Raw genomic sequence first — 20,330 nt, 5'->3', positions numbered from 1 at the left:
CGAAATTAATTAAACTGCCTACTCCCAACTCCCTGGACCTGACCAGAGCCCTCCATATCCCAACTACCTATCCAAACTTCTCTTAAAAGTTGAAGTCGAGCTTGCACGGACCACTTGCTCTGGCAGCTCATTCACACCTTCGTGACCCACTGAACATAAGAAGTCTCTGCTTATGTTCCCATTAAATGTCACCTTTCACCCTTAAGCCATGACCTTTGGTTGTAGTCCCACCCAACCTTAAGCCTGCTTGAATTTACCCTATCTATATCCCTCATAATTTTGTATATCTTTATCAATATCCTCTCAACCTTCTATGTTCTAAAGGATAGTCCTAAGCTGTTCAATCTTTCCTTACAACTCAGGTCCTCCAGACTCTTGTAAACTTTCTCTGCATTCTTTCAATCTTGTTTACATCTTTCCTATAGGTAGGTGACCAAAACTGCACACAATACTCTAAATTAGGCCCCACCAATGTCTTGTACAACTTCAACATACCAACCCATCTTCTGTACTCAATAGACTGATTAATGAAAGCCATTACGCTTCACTCTGTAAGACCTAACCTGGATGGCTTTACCAGGTCTACATTAAATTCCATCTGCCATTTTTTCAGTTCATTTCTCTCGCTGATGCAGATCCTTCTGCAAGCCATAATAGCCTTCCTCACTGTCTACTACACCCCCAATCTTGGTGTCATTGCAAATTTGCTAATCTAGTTAACCACACTATCATCCAAATCATTGATATAGTTGACAAATAACAAAGGACCTAGCACCGATCCCTGTGGCATACCACTAGTCACAGGCCTCCTTTACTACCACTCTCTGGCTTCTCTCACAAGGCCAATGTCTAATCCAATTTACTACCGCACCCTGAATGCCAAGCGACTGAACCTTCTTAACCAACCTCCCATACAGGATATTGTCAGATGCCTTGTCCATGGAGACAACATCCACTGCCTTGGCTTCATCCTCCTTCCTGGTAACTTCCTCAAAAAACTCGATAAGATTGGTTAGACATGACCTACCACTCAAAAAGCCATGATGGCTACCCTTTATCAGTCCATGTCTATCCAAATACTCATATTTCTGCGAAGCGCAGAAACAAATAACACTGTGATAGATAGATAGATAGATAGATACTTTATTCATCCCCATGGGGAAATTCAACTTTTTTCCAATGTCCCATACACTTGTTGTAGCAAAACTAATTACATACAATACTTAACTCAGTAAAAAATATGATATGCATCTAAATCACTATCTCAAAAAGCATTAATAATAGCTTTTAAAAAGTTCTTAAGTCCTGGCGGTAGAATTGTAAAGCCTAATGGCATTGGGGAGTATTGACCTCTTCATCCTGTCTGAGGAGCATTGCATCGATAGTAACCTGTCGCTGAAACTGCTTCTCTGTCTCTGGATGGTGCTATGTAGAGGATGTTCAGAGTTATCCATAATTGACCGTAGCCTACTCAGCGCCCTTCGCTCAGCTACCGATGTTAAACTCTCCAGTACTTTGCCCACGACAGAGCCCGCCTTCCTTACCAGCTTATTAAGACGTGAGGCGTCCCTCTTCTTAATGCTTCCTCCCCAACACGCCACCACAAAGAAGAGGGCGCTCTCCACAACTGACCTATAGAACATCTTCAGCATCTCACTACAGACATTGAATGACGCCAACCTTCTTAGGAAGTACAGTCGACTCTGTGCCTTCCTGCACAAGGCATCTGTGTTGGCAGTCCAGTCTAGCTTCTCGTCTAACTGTACTCCCAGATACTTGTAGGTCTTAACCTGCTCCACACATTCTCCATTAATGATCACTGGCTCCATATGAGGCCTAGATCTCCTAAAGTCCACCACCATCTCCTTGGTCTTGGTGATATTGAGACGCAGGTAGTTTGAGTTGCACCATATCACAAAGTCCTGTATCAGTTTCCTATACTCCTCCTCCTGTCCATTCCTGACACACCCCACTATGGCCGTGTCATCAGCGAACTTCTGCACATGGCAGGACTCCGAGTTATATTGGAAGTCTGATGTGTACAGGGTGAACAGGACCGGAGAGAGTACGGTTCCCTGCGGCACCCCTGTGCTGCTGACCACCGTGTCTGTGATGATTGTACGCTCTAGTATCAATTGTTTGGTGACAATAAAGTATTAAGTATATATCCAGTCCCTTAGAATTTCCCACAACTGATGTCAGGCTCATCAGCCTATAATTTCCTGGTTCATGTTTAGATTTTTTCATAAACAGCAGTATGACTTTAGCTATCCTCCAATCCTTTGGTACCTCTCCTGCCACTAAGGTGTTTCAAATATCTCTGCTAGGGCACTGGCAATTAATGCACTTGACTCCTTTAGGGTCCAAAGGAACACCTTGTCAGGCCCTGGGGATTTATTCACCCTGACTTGCCTAAGGGTAGCAACACCTCTTCATCTGTAATTTATACAAGGTCCATGAAGTTGATGCTGCTTTGCCTCACTGCTATGGACTCTGTGTCTGTCTCCTGAGTAAACACAGATGCCAAGAACTCATTTAAGATCTCCCCCATTTGTTTTGGCTCACCTGGATTACCATTCTCATCTTCCCGAGGACCAATTTTGTCACTAGCAATCCTTTTGCTCTTAACATACTTGAAGAATCCCTTAGGATTTTCCTTCACCTTGTTTGCGAGAGCAACTTCATGCCTTAATTTTGCCTTCCTGATTTCTTTCCTAAGAGTTTTCTTGCACTTCTTATACTCCATAAGCACCTCATTTGTTCCTAGGCAACTAGGCACCTCTCTTTTATCTTAACTACTTCTTCAATATCTCTTGAAAATCAAGGTTCCCTACACTTGTCATCTTTACCTTTTATTCTGACAGGCACATACAAGCTTTGTACTCTTAAAACTTCACTTTTGAAGGCCTGCCACTCTCCAAGTACACCTTTGCCAGAAAACAGCCTGCCCCAATCCACACTTGCCAGATCATTTATGATACCATCAAAATGGGCCTTTCTACAATTTAGAATCTCAAGCTATGGACCAGACCAATCTTTTTGGATATTTACTTTGAAACTAATGACATTGTGGTCACTGGATGCAAAGTGATCCCCTACACAAACTTCTGTCATCTGATTGTCTCATTCCCTAACAGTAGATCCAGTATCACACACTCTTTCGCTGGGACTTCTACATACTGAAAGGAAACTTTCCTGAACATATGTGAAAAACTCTATCCCATCTAGTCCTTTTATAGTATGGGATTCCCAGTTAATATGTGGAAAGTTAAAATCATGTACCATAACAACCTTGTGTTTCTTGCAGCAGTCTGTGATCTCTTTACAAATTTGTTCCCCTAAATCCCTAGGACTGTTGGGTGGTCTGTAATATAGCCCCAGGCTGTCTGACATTTTCCATGACTAGTAATGTCACCCTTTCTCCTTTAATCCCTCTTGCTCCGTCACATTTAAAATAACAAAACCCCGGAAAATTGAGCTGCCAGTCCTGGCCCTCCTGTAACTGATTCTTATTATGGCTACAATATCAGGACACTAGTCGCACAATCTTTTGATTCCTGACTTTGTCTGAGGGCTTACCAACATCCGCCTCCACAACCTCTCCACTAACTGTTCTGGCACTCTGATTCCCCTGTAATTCTAGCTTAAATCCCTCCATGTATCATTAACACATTTTCCCACTAGGATATTAGTCCCCTTCCAGTCCAGGTACAAACTGCCCCTTCTGTACAGGTCCCACCTTCCCCAGAAGAGAGCCTAATGATCCAAAAATCTTATGCCCTCCCTCCTACACCAACTCCGTAGCCAAGCACTACACTGTACAATCTTCCTAGTTCTAGCCTCACTAGCACGTGACACAGGTAGCAATCTTGAGATCACAACCCTTGATCAAGATCACAATCTTGAGGTCCTGTCCTTTAACTTAACACTTAACTCCCTATGTAAAACCTCGTAACTCATCCTACCCATGCCATTTGTACTAACATGTACTACAACCTGTGGCTGTTCACCCTCCCACTTAAGAATGCTGAGGATTCGATCCGAGATGTCTTGGGCCCTGGCAGCCGGGAGGCAACATACCATCCGGGAATCTCATTCTTGCCCACAGAACCTCCTGTCTGTTCCCTTAACTAACGAATCCCCAATCACCACATTGTTCCTCTTCTCCCCCCTTCCCTTATGAGTCACAGTGCCAGAGACTTGACACTGTGAGTTTCTTCTATTTGATCAACCCCCCACCCACAACAGCATCCTGTTGTTGAAGGGGATGACTACAGGGGTACTCTGCACTGGCTCCTTAACTCCTTTCCCCTTCCTGTCACCCAGTTTCCTGTGTCCTACACCTTGGGTGTAACCAGCTCTCTATACGTCCTATCAATCACACCTTCAGCCTCCCAAATTAACTGGAATTCATCCAGTTCCAGCTCCAACTCCTTAATCTGGATTGTTAGAAGCTGCAGCTAGTATTCCAAATACATATTTTACTATTCCACTCTTGAATTCTCCTTCACTGTTGAAAGGTACCTTTAGATAGATGACTGCATCTGTGCCCAGACCTTCCATGGAATACAGTTTGAGATCTCCTTGAAAGTACCTAGCATACAGACGGGAGATTGGCAAGCCATATCCAAAACCCGCCTGCAGAAAATCAAAAAAACACATTTTACTATATATGGTATCATCATAATTGGACTGAGTTGAATCGGATTATGATTGGCACAATGAAAAACTTGTTTTGCATACCATCTATACCGATCGTTTCATTAGAACAATGCTCTGAGGAAGTAAAAGGGTTAGGGTTCAGGCTGAATGCAGAATAAAGTGTTACAGTTACAGAGAAAATGTAGTGCAGGTAAATAAAAAGGTGCATGTCTATAGTTAGACAGATTGTGAAGTCAAGTGCTCATCTTATCGTACTAATAAGACCATTTAATAGTCTTACACTAGTAGGACAGAAGCTGTCCTTTTAAGAAGATGATCAAAAACAGGCAGGAGAATTTGAGGAAGAGAAAGATGAAGACTAGGTTCTTTGTGACGTAATCTTCAAAAGAGGAAATTTTAGATGAGCATCATGTTGGTCACATGGGAGAACAATTTTATAAGTTAATGTCAGCCAACAGGAAATAGGAGTTTCTTATGCTCACTCAAAGTGGATCATCATAAACCAAAGGAGGAAAACTATCAATTAATTGATGATCCAAAATGAACACCTAAACCCAGACAATGCAGACTACAGACCCATAGAATATTTCAAACTTTTAACTGCCTCCCAGACACTCAACTCAAGTGAAGTTAATAACAGAGTAAAAATGCTAGCCTTGCCAACAGTAGTTGTTTCTGTCAGTGAATGATCTAAAAGATTCCAGTTTGTAGAAACAAAAAGAGGAGACAATTAAATTGCCCAATAATCAATTAAATCAACAAAGTTTATTGGTTCCAACAGTAAGTCAAATTAGCTTAAATTCTGGATTGGGCTCTTGGATAATGACCAGAAAAAAAAACAATTTACACAATATTCCAGATTTTAAAGGAGTGGTCTGGGTAGTATTAAAATGGTTGAAGTATATGATCCCAGAACTGCCACTCACTATTAGAGAAAGATAGATACTTGGAATTTAGGTTGAATGAATCAATGTCACAAACATAAAATGAACACATTTCAATGAACTTTTGATGTACCTGGCAAAGAACAGCAAACTTGGTGAAAACATTTGTATAGTGATAAAAAAAACACCACAATCTCTTGCAGGTAGAGCACCTACCAGTGGAGCTGCCCGTGATGGCTCCAAGCTGGGACTGGGTGCTGTAGAATACATATAATTAAACAAACGCTCAATCTTCCGCAGAGGAACACCACCCCCTTTATCAGATATCTGCAAAAAAATAGGAAAAGGATTGGCATTAGAGCTAATACAACTTAGCTATCTTGCTCAACATGGCTATCACAAAAAAAATCAAATGAATAAATTCCTTCGATATACAAGAAATATATTTACTTTATCTATGAATATTAAATCTAAAAATTGGGGACTTCCGGCAAGATGGCGACTGTTTAACTGTTTCGAACTTTTGCTCCGTCATTCTCCCTACCTTTGCACTATATGTCTCCATTCTTAAACCTTAGTTAGGTATTTTATTAGGTTTCTCTTACTTGCCTGCGAACACATCTATCTTATAATGTCTAACAAAAGTACTAAAACGGGAAAAAAGAAACTTCTGCGACTTTGCCGGTTGACATTCTTGCTGTTCTGGAACAGCATCGACAAGATATTTTAAAGGAATTTAGAACTTCTTTCAACCAGCTGGATGTCAAATTGGATCGGATCAACGCTAGAGTGGACGAACATGCCAAACATTTATCTTGCATCGACTCAACTTCTGAAGATTTAAAACACCATGTCCAATATCTGGAAACCCTCTGCTCCAGCCTAGAGCAGCAGATTTGTAAGCTTTTTTCCAAAATGGTGGATCTTGAAAACCGTAGCAGACGTTGCAATCTACGAATTCTTGGTTTGCCAGAGGCCACCGAACAGGGCTCTCCCATGAAATTTTTTTCCGATTTTCTCTGTGAGATTTTTGGGAAAGAATTTCTTCCGACTCCACCTGAGCTTGAAAGGGCACACAGGACCTATGTTCCCCGTGCAACTCTGGGTTCCCGCCCATGGCCGGTAATTTTGTGCTTTCATCAATACCAGGTGAAAAACCGTTTGATTATGGAGGCACGTCGCAGAGGTACTTTTGCTTTTCAAAATACAGTCATTCGTTTTGTGGAGGATTTTGCCCCCCAGGTTCTGAAGATGCGCGCTGAGTTTAAAGGTGTAATGAAAGTGCTTTTTGATCGTGGTTTTAGACCCTCCTTTTGCAATCCAGCCGACCTGCGAATTACGCTTACTACTGGAGAATATAAGTGGTTTAAATCAGTGAAGGATGCTGAGGCATTTGTTGGAAGTCTTCTGGCTATCCTGTCTCCTCAGGAACCCGGTCTGACCTTCTAAAATGGTGGATAAGTACCTCTCGTAGTAAAGCTATTTTTTTTCCTGACTCAGACTGTACTTGAATAATTCAGACATTATCTATTGAGACTCTAAGGGCTGTAGACAATATCTCCCTGGACTTGGTGCGTTTTTTCTAAATAGATAATCCGAGTTTAATGTTTCCCTGCGGACGTTTAGATTGTACTTGTGCAATCTATAGTATTTTTGTATAACTTTATCTATAGAGATCTACAATTAACTTTAACTTGTTTTGGAGGTTGGGAGTTTTTATTGAAGGCCTCCCTGTTGGTTGATTCATAGTTTAAGTTTTGCTTTTTTTTCTGTAAATGGTTGATAAGTACTCTTTTCAAATCTATAAATTCCCTCTTTTCTCCCTCCCCTTTTATTTTCTTTTAATCTTCTATAATTTTTCACGGGTAAGTTAGTTTTGGTTTTCTTTTGATTTTCTTTGTATTAAGTCTCACACTTCTGCTGAAGCTGTTCCTATTTGTTATATTTTCTAGTGCATAAACTAGTTACCATTTGCTATAGTATTTATACGGAACTGTTGTTAATGACACAGAACTTACTTGGGTTAATTTTTTTGGTAGAGCTAGCTGCTATTTTTGGTAGCCGTCTAGTTTTGGGTTGGGAGGGTGGGGTGGATTCTCCAGTTCCAACACCACTCACTGTTTCCTTTGCTTTCCTCTGTTACTCAGGACATGTTTCTGTTTTGATTCTACGAATCTATGTTTACATTTTTGCTCCCAGACTGTTACTGTACTGCTTGACTTTTTATATGCCTGCTGCCTTCTACGCACAAACAATTGATAATGGTTAATACACTTAAATTTGTGAGCTGGAATGTAAAGGGATTGAATCACCCTGTTAAAAGAAGGAAGGTCTTCTCACATATTAAACAGCTCAAAGCGGACATTGCTTTCCTTCAAGAAACTCATATTCGTTGGTCTGATAACTCCTGGCTTTTATCAAAGTGGGCGGGTCAGCATTTTCATTCATCCTTTGCTGCCAACGCTAGGGGGGGGGGGTCTCCATCCTTATTAACTCAAATATTCCTTTTGAACTCCATAATAAGATATCTGATACAAATGGCTGTTTTGTTATTGTTTCTGGTAAACTATATAATACTAAAATTGTACTAGCAAACCTGTATGCCCCCAATTTTGATGATGTTAATTTTTTTGAACGTTTTTTCTCCTCACTACCAGACTTAAACTCATACTCTCTTATACTGGGTGGTGATTTCAATTGTTGGTTAGATCCTAGTTTGGATCGATCGTCCTCTGTTACTAGACCACCTACTAAATCTGCCTCAGCTATTCAATCGTTTCTCTCTAATTATGGTATCTCTGATATATGGCGTTTCCTTCATCCTACTGAGAGAGATTCTTTTTTTTCACATGTTTACCATACCTTTACTAGAATTGACTACTTCTTACTCGACAATCAACTCATTCCATTTGTCTATTCTTGTGATTATCAGAGTATACTGATTTCTGACCATGCCCCAATTACTCTGTCTTTAAATTTTCCTGGCCTTCCTCAGAGGAATAAACACTGGTGGTTTGATTCGACTTTACTATCGGATGATGATTTTCTAAAATTTATCAAGGATCAGATAACCTTTTATTTTAACACCAATACATCACCTGAAGTGTCATCCCAGATTGTCAGGGATGCCATGAAAGCATATCTGAGGGGTCAAATAATCTCCTATACAGCAAATCTTAATAGAAAATCCTGTGTAGATCGATTAGACCTCATTAATCAGATTAAAGAATTGGATCAACTGTATGCTCAAATTAAAAATCCTGAAATATACAAGAAACGTGTAGAACTTCAAACTAAATTTAATCTTCTGTCCACTCAACCTGTCAAACGCCAACTTCTTGAAAGTCGTTTTTATATTCTTCTTGAAAGTCTTGAGTCGTTTTTATATTCATGGTGACAAATCTGGTAAATTTCTAGCCAATCAGCTGAGGCGTTCCAAAGCCAAACAACATATTACAAAAATCCGGAAGGAGAATGGAGACCTTACGTCAGATCACTTAGAAATCAAAGACGCATTTAAAAATTTCTATTCTTGACTTTATTCCTCTGAATCTTTGAATGACAATATCTCTATCGATCATTTTTTAAATAATCTGAATATTCCTTCGCTTTCATCTGATTTTAAAGCCAAACTTAATGCGCCTATATCATCAGAAGAAATATCTTCTGCAATTTCTGCATTGTCCTCAGGGAAATCTCCTGGACCTGATGGGTTCCCCGTAGAATTTTATAAATCATTCTCTTCACTTCTCTCCCCTCAGTTACTTTCAGTATTATCTGACTCGTTTAACTACGGTAAATTGCCACCCTCTTTTAATGAGGCTTCTATTATTCTTTTATTAAAAAAGGGTAAAGACCCAACAGAGTGTTCCTCGTATAGGCCGATTTCATTGCTTAATGTTGATGTTAAAATCTTGGCCAAAGTTTTGGCTTATAGATTAGAAACTGTTATTCCCTCTATTATTTCTGATGATCAAACTGGTTTTATTAAAAACCATCTTCCTTTTTTTAACATTCGGCGTTTATTTAACATTTTATATTCACCTCCAACTGGGATTCCTGAATGTGTTATTTCCCTTGATGCGGAGAAAGCATTTGATCGTATAGAGTGGAACTACCTTTTTGCAGTTTTAGAAAAATTTGACTTCGGTCAAAGTTTTATCTCTTGGATCAAATTGCTGTACCTGTGTCCTACTGCTTCTGTTTTAACTAATTCTCAGAAATCCCAGTTATTTAACCTCAAATGTGGCACCCGTCAGGGATGCCCTTTAAGTCCCTTTCTCTTTGATTTGGCTATAGACCCTTTGGCGATAGCTTTTCGAAATTGTCCTGAACTGACCGGGATTTGGAGAGGGGGTGTTGAGCATAAAGTTTCTCTTTATGCTGATGACTTATTACTTTTTCTTTCAAATCCGTCTACATCCTTACCTCCAATGTTTTCACTTCTTGACCAGTTTAGCCAGTTCTCTGGATATAAACTTAATTTACATAAGAGCGAACTTTTCCCAATTAATAAAGAAGCACAAGAATTAACATTTCGTGATCTCCCTTTTAAAGTAGTCCACAATCAACTTACTTATCTTGGGATTATAGTCACAAGGAAGTTTAAAGATCTCTTTCGTGAAAATTTTGCCAATCTTTCATATACTATTAAACAGAGTCTGTTACAATGGTCACCTCTATCTATGTCTTTGGTAGGTTGTATTAATGTTGTTAAAATGTATGTTCTCCCTAAACTTTTATATTTATTTCAATCAATCCCAATTTTTATTCCTAAATCTTTTTTTGATTCCTTAGACTCTATTATTTTGTCATATCTGTGGAAGAATAAGCGCTCTAGAATTAATAAAATCTACCTCCAAAAATCTAAAAGAGGATGGCATGGCTTTACCTAACTTTTGCTTATATTACTGGGCAGCCAATATACGTTGTGCTACCTTTTGGTCTTTTTTCCATGGCCAACCCGAGTGCCCTAATTGGGTGGCAATGGAATTGAGCTCCACTAAAGAATTATCTATCTCTGCACTTCTCGGCTCTGTACTCCCTAGTAGTTTGTCCAGATTAATAGTTAATCCTCTTGTCAGACACACTTTGTGTATATGGGCTCAGTTTAGGAAATTTTATGGTTTCCATGGTTTTTCCTTTTCTAGCCCTATCTTACATAATCACCTTTTTTTACCTACTACGTATGACTCAGCCGTCCATGATTGGTATAGGAAGGGCATTAGACATTTTGAAGATCTTTTTATTGATAATCGCTTCGCCTCTTTTCAACAGCTCTCTGCTAAGTTCAATCTGCCTAATGCTCATTTTTTTAGATATCTCCAAATTAGACACTTTATTACTCTTTTAATCCCTAACTTCCCTGAAATGCCTGAGAAAAATGTTATGGACTTATTTCTTTCTATTAATCCACTAGGTAAAGGTTTAATATCATTTATTCGTGATAAATTAGCAGCCTTACGACGTGCCCCTGTGGATAAAATTAAAATGGCATGGGAGCATGATTTAAATACCTCCTTATCCGATGAGACTTGGGACTCGATTCTCAAATCGGTTAATTCAACCTCTCTTTGTGCTTGCCACTGCCTTTTACAGTTTAAGATTGTTCATAGAGCCCATATGTCTAAATCTAAATTATCTCGATTTTACCCTAACATCAGTCCGCTTTGTGATAAATGCAAAAGGGGCGAGGCCTCTCTCATTCATATGTACTGGTTTTGTCCTAGCTTGGAGAAATTTTGGAAAGATGTTTTCATAACTTTATCGTATATTCTGAATTACCACTTAGAACCTAACCCTTTAATTGCTTTGTTCGGTTTCTGGGGTGAGACAGATTTACGTCTGAGTTCGACTAAGTGTCGAATATTATCTTTTGCCTCTCTCCTAGCTAGATGTTTAATCCTCCTTAGATGGAGAGATGTTGCCCCGCCCACACATGCTCAATGGCTTAACGATATTATGGCCTGTTCAGACCTTGAAAAAATTCATTATTCAGTCCTTAATTCGGATTTAAAGTTCCATAAGGTCTGGGGACCTTTTATTGAGTACTTTCATAACCTTCCTCTTAACTAAGGTTTTTTTTCGGTCCCTTGCTTTCAGCTCCTTTTTTTTTGTAGTAGGCATTAATATCTTCTGTTGCTAAGTGTATTTACAGTTTTGGGGGTTTGATTGTCCTGATTTATATTCTCTATATTGTGTTGTGGTTGGTCTGGAGTTTTTTGTAGTTGCGGGGCCTGGGGAGGATACTAATTTTACATGTCTTCAATTTGGGTGCTTTCTCAATTATCTTTCTTTGTATCATATTATTATTGTATGTTTATTTTTGCACTGTATCAATGTTCTTCATTTTAATCCGGGGCTTTTTTAAATCTGTAGCTATGTAGAAAATGTATAAAAAAACTAATTTAAAAAAAATCTAAAAATTAAAAATCAAACTGCAGATGCTGGAAATCTGAAATGAAAATAGAAAATGCTGGCAATACGCAGCAGGGTTTCAGCCTGAAATGTCAACTCTACTTTTTTTTCCACAGATGCTGCCTGGTCTGCTGAGCTCCTCCAGCATTTTGTGTGTGTTGCTGAGATTTCCAGCATCTGCAGACTTTCTCTTGTTTGTGATTTGAATACTCAGCAGGTCAGGCAGCACTTCTCTTACCCAGGCCTAACAAAGTGTCCACAACTTGAAATATTCACTCTTTCCTCTTTCCACAGATCTAATATTAAAACTCAGTTTTAGTTCTGAGAGGGACATCAAGATTAAATATATAATACTGTAAGTCAGATTTTGCTGCCACAAGCCCTCTACGACACCAACAAGACTTTCAAATTTTGTGATAACTTAGTTGATACAGGGTCTCACTCAATGCAATGCTACAAAAAGTAGTGCCCATGAAACAGCTGAAAGTCTTTTGATAAGTGGTTATGCTACAATCACAGGCTTATTATTCAAATCCTACTAAAAATAAAGCAACTAAAAATATATAAAATAAGTATTTCAGTAGTCATTTAGTTTGGAGCATAGAACATTGGCCCATACTGTTGTGCTGACCTATATAAACCTACTCCACTATCAGTCTATCCCTTCCTTCCCACAAGGCCTATAACCTTTCATTTTCCTTCTATCGATGTAGTCCCTGAAACATCCCTATTATATCAGCACCTTCCATCACCCTTGGCAGTGCGTTCCAAGCACCTATCATACTCTCTGTTTAAAAAAAAACAGCTCAGACATCTCCCCTAAACTTTACTTTACTCACCTTAAATGGATGTTCACTAGTATTGGCCATTGCCACCCTGGGGAAAAGGTGCTGGCTGTCCATTCTATCTATGCCTCTCATACACCTCTATCAAGTTACCTCTCATCCTCTCAACACTCCAAAGAGAAAAGCCCGAGCTTGATCAACCTTTCCTCACAAAACATGCGCTCTAATATAGCATTGTGTCAAATCTCCTCTATACCCTCTCTAAAGCTTCCAAATCCCTCCTATAATAAAATGACCAGAATTGTACACAATACTCAAAGTACGGTTTAACCAGAGTTTTATAGAGCTGCAACATTAGCTTGCATTTCTTGAATACAATCCTCTGACTAATGAGAACTGGTACATTATACACCTTCTTGCGTGGCAACTTTGAAGGATTTCTTTCATATTATTTAATAGTAATTAATCACAATACTATTAAGCTAAAAAAATCAAAAATAACCTAACACTTACTTTGTCCCTCAAATTTCTTTATTTCCTTTCTTTCAAAAAGAAGCAAACTGCTCCAGCATTCATTTTTGTCTATGCAATTGAATGAGTTTGAGTATACTGCACTGCCATTAGTTCCCATCTCCTGCAGGACTCCACAAGCAATCCTAATCCCAGAGAATTCAAAACCTTAGGTCATATTTGCAGGAACTTGAAATTTTGAATGTTCAAGACTCAGAATCATGAAGTTTCCTAAATTCACCACAATTACAGTAACAACACCTGGGCAAAAGAAATTAGTTTCTTTTATTTAAATTCAATCAAGCCATTTTTATGTTGCTCGGAACAGTGGTCAGTTAACAACTTTACAGTATTTTCTAACAATTTATCAACATAATTTATTTTGGTTTACTCTTTCTTTGACTATAATTACATGTTGAAACATAACAAAATTGCTATACTTACCTTAATAGATAAATCCTCCTTTCCCAATGTAACCAGAGTTTTTATAGGGGGATAACCTTCCATTTTCCCTTCATGAAGTTCAACAGTAGCTCTCATAGAGTTCTGTTATAAACAAAAATTCCACATATCCAAACAATTTGAGTTAAGGTAAACCAAATGAGCCAATGCTTGCAGCGGGAAGTTACACCTAATGATGGGTGAGTCATGAGAAGCTGTGTTTCAGGACTTGCTTTAATTTTCCAGAGAAATGTTTTTTGAGAATAGCTGTTACTTTTAAAATATTTGCTTTAAGGTAAAGTGTATTCACACATGTACTTTAAAAAGAAATGGTTGCAAGATTAAAAAGTAGTTAAGTACTAGTTGTGGCTATTTCTCAGAAATAGCCCATTTAAAACAAAATAATATTAAATAATGGTTAAAGTAGTTTAAAGTTACTATCAGACAACTTGCCTCCTCCAGATACAAGATGATTGGGATCCATTTACTTGAGTGGATGTTGTCAATGAAACAAAGGAAGTAACTAATAGAAGATCCTAAAAGTTTGCAACCAACAAGTTTGTAAACAACCAAAATTATTTATTAACTTAGAATGTAATCAACTTTGAATAGATACACTGAATGAGTTGTTCTGGCTTTGAAAGCAGCTAAAGTAGTTTAACAGATCTGACAGCCAAAGTAAACAGAAATAAAAGCAAATAAAATATTAGCATCAATGAAATCATACAGGCCAACGAACAGAAAAATGATAATTCTAGTGAGGAAATGCATGAAATTTGATTTTATGTTGGGAACTTATTTTTTCTGAATTGTCTTGTGGAATAATTGGTACATTTAATCCTCTTCACAAAAGCAGTCAAGGGAACTATGTGCTTCTACTGCAAGGACATGAGTAGTGAGATCACCAAAATATCATTGCTGTAATTTCATCTATTAACTATATTTATTATCACAGAAAGCTACATACCAAAGTTCCCCAATGTTAAAAATACTGCTGCCTCAATAAGTAGAGTATATAGAAAAGAAACTATCCAGACCTTGATCAATTACCTGAGTGAACAATATTGTTGGGAATTCTCATCAACACAGGTAAAGTGAGATAATTCATTTTAGTTGCACAAAATGGATTCCACACATTTTTTGTGTGACTACACAGAAACTGAAAAGGTCTAAAGAGATTTAGACATTCCTGTAAGATAGAACTGGCAATAAAGTATCATCAAAGTGGATAATGAAATGAACACATTTTTAATATTTTAATAAGGCCTCATAGGATGAATTGGTATTGCATCAAAAGGAGATATTGGTCTCCTTTAAGAGAATAGATTTGTTGTTTTGTTTTATTCCGAAAGCAATTGATAGGCTAGATAGAGTGAAAACTTTCCTCTGGTTAAACGCTCAAGCTTAAAAAAACAAAACTTTAAACTTAGGCCAGCCAATCAGGAGGTACAGCTTCACAATAAAATCTGAGGTAGCAGAAAAGAGTTCCCATCCATGAAAGCAGATGTTAGTTAAATTATTCATTATAATTAAGTAGATTTAAGGATATGGAGCTACAGTGAATGAGTACAGATGCAGATCAGCCACAAAGTGTATGAACAGCAGAATAAGGTTAAAATACTAATTGCTCTTTTCCTGTCCCCATACATGCTGCAAAAGATTAACTATAACCATGTAAACAAAGCTAAACTTGGAATTTTAAGATATCATCTGCCTATTTATAAATTCTAAATTTAAAAATTAGATCTTAAAATTCTTGACAAAAGCATTAATCTAGGAAGGTAGATAACAGCCTAAAAATGGAAGTTCCTCAGGCTTCAACAAATGCAAATACGAAATTATATATTGCTACTTTCTTCAGCAATCATGAAATTGAATCTGTTAACTTACTTTAAACAATTCAAACAGCATGTGGAAGAGATGCGAGGGTACATACACCACTTGGATAGGCTTTTCAGGTGTTTTAGCTAAAACATATTGATAAATTCATTCATTAATTATGTATATTCCTTTGCATAATTATTAACATCCATAAATAAATATTACAATTCTACTTAAAAACAAATTTATAAATGTGAAATGCTAATTGAACTGGAACAATTTCTGTTACCTGATGAGCTAATAAACAAAACACGATTAAAGCATCAAGGAAGACTGAGACATAGAAGTGATTGAGAATTTCAGCACCAACTGCCTGCCTTTTGATCACTGCCAGAGAAGGAGTCAGTGAGCAGCCTATCACTGTGTGGCTCGCTGTGGCAGGCGGGTAGGCCTCTCTGCCTTGTGTGGTGTCCCTCTCTTCTCTTTTGATGAATGTCAGTGATATCAGAGGATGGTATCGTGATTCTGCGCAATGGATTGGACTATCGTGTTTATGGACCGTGGACCTTTTCAGCTTATGGTTCTTATATTGTGTTTTTTTTTAATTGCCCGTTCCTGTTCTGTTTTGTGCGGGGGGGGGGGGGGTTTGGGGGTTTGATGATCAAGACGGTGTTCTTTTTTTGTATAAGGAGGGAGGAGACGTTTCTCTCTGAATGACTCTCATGTTCTTTTTTTGTTTCATGGCTACCTGGAGAAATACAAATTTCAGAGTTGCATACAGACACATGTTTTGATAATAAATGAACCTTTGATAAAATACTTTGCCATTGCTAGAAATATTCAGCAGTGAAGCAACAAATATGGAGGGAAAAACAGAATTATTGCTTACACTGATCATCTTTAATAAGAAAAATCTTGAAATATTACTTGATTGTGGAAGAATAGCTCATCAAGTCATTAAAGTCAATTTTATAGGAAAGCCTGGGGTGCAATTTTGAATGTCATCTTAATAGCCAGTGGAGAAGTATCAAAGAAACACTATGTGAAAAAAATAAAGATTGACTTAGATATCAAGCAGTCAATACAGCTGTAATTTAAGTATATGTTTGGTGCATTGTAGTCAGATATCTGATAGAATAGGTTCAAAATTAGAATAATTGGTTTACATTTCTAATCGACATGCTGCCCATAATGACATTGTTCAGAAAGTCATTTTCCACATATATATTGAAATTACCTAGCACCATCAGTTCTCTTCACCACAAGACTATCACTAAATTGTCATACTGCTTGTGCAAAGTCCTGAACGGAATGAGTATAAATTTTTTCCAAGTAAACTGAAGGCATTTCCCCTAATTTAAAGCATCAATTAGATTCTCTAACTATTGTTTTATCTCCCTTTCCAGCTCCAGTCTTAGGCTCAATTAAATTATTTGCAACTTTGGTATTATATTTGATGTTTAGAAGTTTTTTCTATCATATAGCTGCACCATCAAGATAGAGACATCCACTTCAGAAATGATGACTAACTATATCCTGATTTATTGTATCCAGAGAGTCGTGCCTCTGTCTCATTTCCATCACAACATCCATCATCACTGACTCCCACTTGAGCAACATGATTTTAAAATTTGCATCATTGCTTTTCATTATCATACTTTCCCCATTCCCCCTTTATAATTCCCTCCAACTACAGATATCAGTCTCCCTCCAATTCTGGCATAAAGGACATCCCCTGATATCACCATACATCACTCAGCAATAAATTTTGTTTGATAATTTGCCTTTGAAGCATTGTTCAGCATTTTACTATGTTCATGTTGATAAATAAATACAAGTTCTTCGTGTTATTTTTGAGAGATGTTATCAATGTAGGCAATACTATTTTTGTGAACTAGCATTTTGAAAGGTCACTCTGCTAGCCTATACTGTTCTTAATGGATCAGCATTATTCTGCTAAATATGGTGACATTAACAATATGTTACTGCATTGAAGCAGGCTGGCTGTTGTCTTCCAATTCATCAGCATTCAACCACTCCCAGTTAACTAAATCCCAGTCTGGAAGACCAGAATGACAGATGAAGCATTGGTCATTAAACTCTGTCAAAGAACTCCATGTACTTTTCCCCTAATTTTATATTTTAATTATTTCTTAGCATCAGAGACAACATTAGGTGAAAATTTTCAGGAGCCTCTTGGCAAGGGTTTCAATGAAATGCCTTCAGCATCAAGGTCAGGTGAGTGCAAGCAAATGGGAACTATGAGCGGTGCACTGAATCCAGCTCAATTTAGCCCAGGAAAAATTGATGTCTAGCAGATAGCTTCAATGGCATATTTGATAGTCATTGTTTTTCTCATTGTGTGATGTATTAAGTGATCAATATTGTGAAGCCTGGTTATTACAATTTTTTAATAATTAATTCTAATCAAAAATCTTGGAAAATTCCAATTACCATTAAATTCATTAACCTCCACATCTGGGGACCCTGTGTAATATTGTTCACAAAGCATCTTTGCAGTCTCGTATGCATCTGCACAAAGAAAATGAAAATCAAAGATTAAACTATACAGCTTACATGATACAAGTAAAAGTGAAAAATATCAGCTCAATCTGGTAGAAATGTGCAGCTTCGTTATGCAACAGTCGTACAAGTTCTCAGTTCTTGAGTGCAAAAGATCAAACAAGTTCATAATTAACTAGAAACATACTATACATAACAACCACTCAGGTATACTTTCTTTGGTTATCTATTGTAGATGACCTTAAGTGCCTCCTCATCAGTTTAAGTATGAGGAATAAACAGTGGCGATGAGCAGACTTAGTTGTGTGACATTTACCTCAACATTACATGTTGGAAATATTAGGTTTAAATATCTTTTCATTTCAAAGTTTTACTAAATCAAACTATTTATATCAGCTGAGAGTCCATATTCAACACATGGCTGATACAACCAGTAAACTCTCTTATTTTAAATCTGTATCAACTCCTATGATGTAGAAATTTTTCCAGATCTGACCATCACTTAAGATATCCACAAAATGCTGGTGAAACACAGCAGGCCAGGCAGCATCTATAAGGAGAAGCACTGTCGACGTTTCGGGCCAAGACCCTTCGTCAGGACGGAAACATCGGCAGTGCTTCTCCTTATAGATGCTGCCTGGCCTGCTGTGTTCCACCAGCATTTTGTGTGTGTTGCTTGAATTTCCAGCATCTGCGGATTTCTTAGTGATCACTTAAGATATAATGGTATCAGACATTCTACTAATCTGTTTAAGGCTGTTATGTCAAATATTGATCTAGAACAGAGGATACATGCAGTATCCTGAGAAAGCCATCCTGACATTTTTGAAGTAATTAGGTGGGTAGGCAGGGACGTGTTGGGAAGAGGAAACTTTTATATCTTAAGTAAATGAAACATTGAAGATTATTTTCTGCACTAATCATTGTGATTGAAATGGGAAAGGCAATACATTCCAACTTGTAGGCTCTACATTTTGTTTTTAAATTGTTATTTATGCAGCCAAGTCCCAATAACAAATCAAATTATCACAGATAGTATATTAATTAACTAAAATATAACAGATTTGGGATAAATAGGACATCTTCAGGTTGACAAACTGTAATTAAAAGGTACCACAGACATCAATGTCACAGTTCTAACAGTTTATATCCAGATTAATAACCAACATGAAGGATCCAAGTATTTACGCCAAATTTGTAAATATCACGGGAAAGGAGAATGCTGCAAATTTGCAAAGAGATTATAGAAAGGTTAAGAAGATGAGCAGAAATATGGTTGACGGATTATGACATAGTAATTGACAAGTTATTTTCTCTGGTTAGCAAAACAGAGAAACAGCTTAACAGAAGATAAACTACCCCTGACCGAATCCTGCAATATCAAGGGATCTGGGTGGACTACAATAAGAAAAACAAAATTAACACAGAAGTGTAGCTAATCCCCTGATTTCACCACTGTCAATACCTTGAGGGTCACCACTGTCAATACCTTGAGGGCTACCACTGACTAGAAACTGAACTGGAGTAGCCACATACACAGAACAGATTAGAGGATAGGAATTCTGCAGCAAGTAACTCGACTCCTAATTCCCCAAAGTCTGTCCACCATCTACAAGGCTCGTGTCAGGAGTGCGATGGAACATTCTTTACTTGTCTAGTTAAATGCAACTTTCATACTACTGAAGAAGCTCAACACAATGGAGAACATAGCAGCCCCCTTGATAGGCACGCCTTCCACAACCATTCCCTCACTTTACCATCAGTGTACATTAGCAGCTGTCTTCACCATCTAAGGAGGCACTGCAGCAACTCACCAAGAATCTTCAGGCATCACCTTCCAACTTCAACTAGCTCAAAGGCCAAAGGCAACAAAAGCATGGAAACACCACCAGCTGAAAAGTCACACACCTCCTGTTTGGAAATAAGTAATCATTCCTTCACCATTGCTGGGTCAAAATCCTATATCCCAAATAGGATTTTGGGTATACCCACGCCTCCATAACTGCAATTGCTCAGGATGGCAGCTCATCACCACCTGCGCAAAGCCAACCATGGAGAGGCAATTAAATGCTGGCTCAGCCTGTTAAGCTTGCACCCCTTGAACGAATATATTAAAAAATACAGGATTTTGAGAGGGTCTGACAGATTAGATACTGACAGGATGTTTCTCTTGCTGGGGGAATTCAGAACTCAGGGAAATTGTTTTAAAATAAGGGCTGGTGATTCAAAACCAAAATGTTAATAACTTTTCAGTGGGTCTTGAACCTTTGGAATTCTCCATGCCAAA

The 20,330-nt window shown here is 37.9% G+C and overlaps 1 protein-coding gene across 4 annotated transcripts in view; it reads right to left on the bottom strand.

Annotated features, from left to right (window-relative positions):
- The window catches only part of LOC140727826 (pyruvate dehydrogenase (acetyl-transferring) kinase isozyme 3, mitochondrial), a 76,122-nt gene that overhangs the window by 6,362 nt on the left and 49,430 nt on the right, over positions 1-20,330 (bottom strand). For 3 of the 4 annotated variants that reach the window (XM_073045619.1, XM_073045618.1, XM_073045621.1), the window contains 5 exons: positions 17,975-18,052; positions 15,590-15,666; positions 13,703-13,804; positions 5,763-5,873; positions 4,525-4,638 (listed from right to left, as the gene is read on the bottom strand). In XM_073045619.1, coding sequence (XP_072901720.1) covers positions 4,525-4,638; positions 5,763-5,873; positions 13,703-13,804; positions 15,590-15,666; positions 17,975-18,052 — 482 coding nt within the window. The remainder of the gene's footprint in view (positions 1-4,524; positions 4,639-5,762; positions 5,874-13,702; positions 13,805-15,589; positions 15,667-17,974; positions 18,053-20,330) is intronic. The other variant, XM_073045620.1, reaches the window with a different exon arrangement.

Source organism: Hemitrygon akajei, chromosome 5 (genome assembly GCF_048418815.1).
Source record: "Hemitrygon akajei chromosome 5, sHemAka1.3, whole genome shotgun sequence".
NCBI lineage: Eukaryota > Metazoa > Chordata > Chondrichthyes > Myliobatiformes > Dasyatidae > Hemitrygon > Hemitrygon akajei.
The sequence above is the reverse complement of the archived record's forward strand: the minus strand, read 5'-3'. Positions and strand labels throughout refer to the sequence as shown.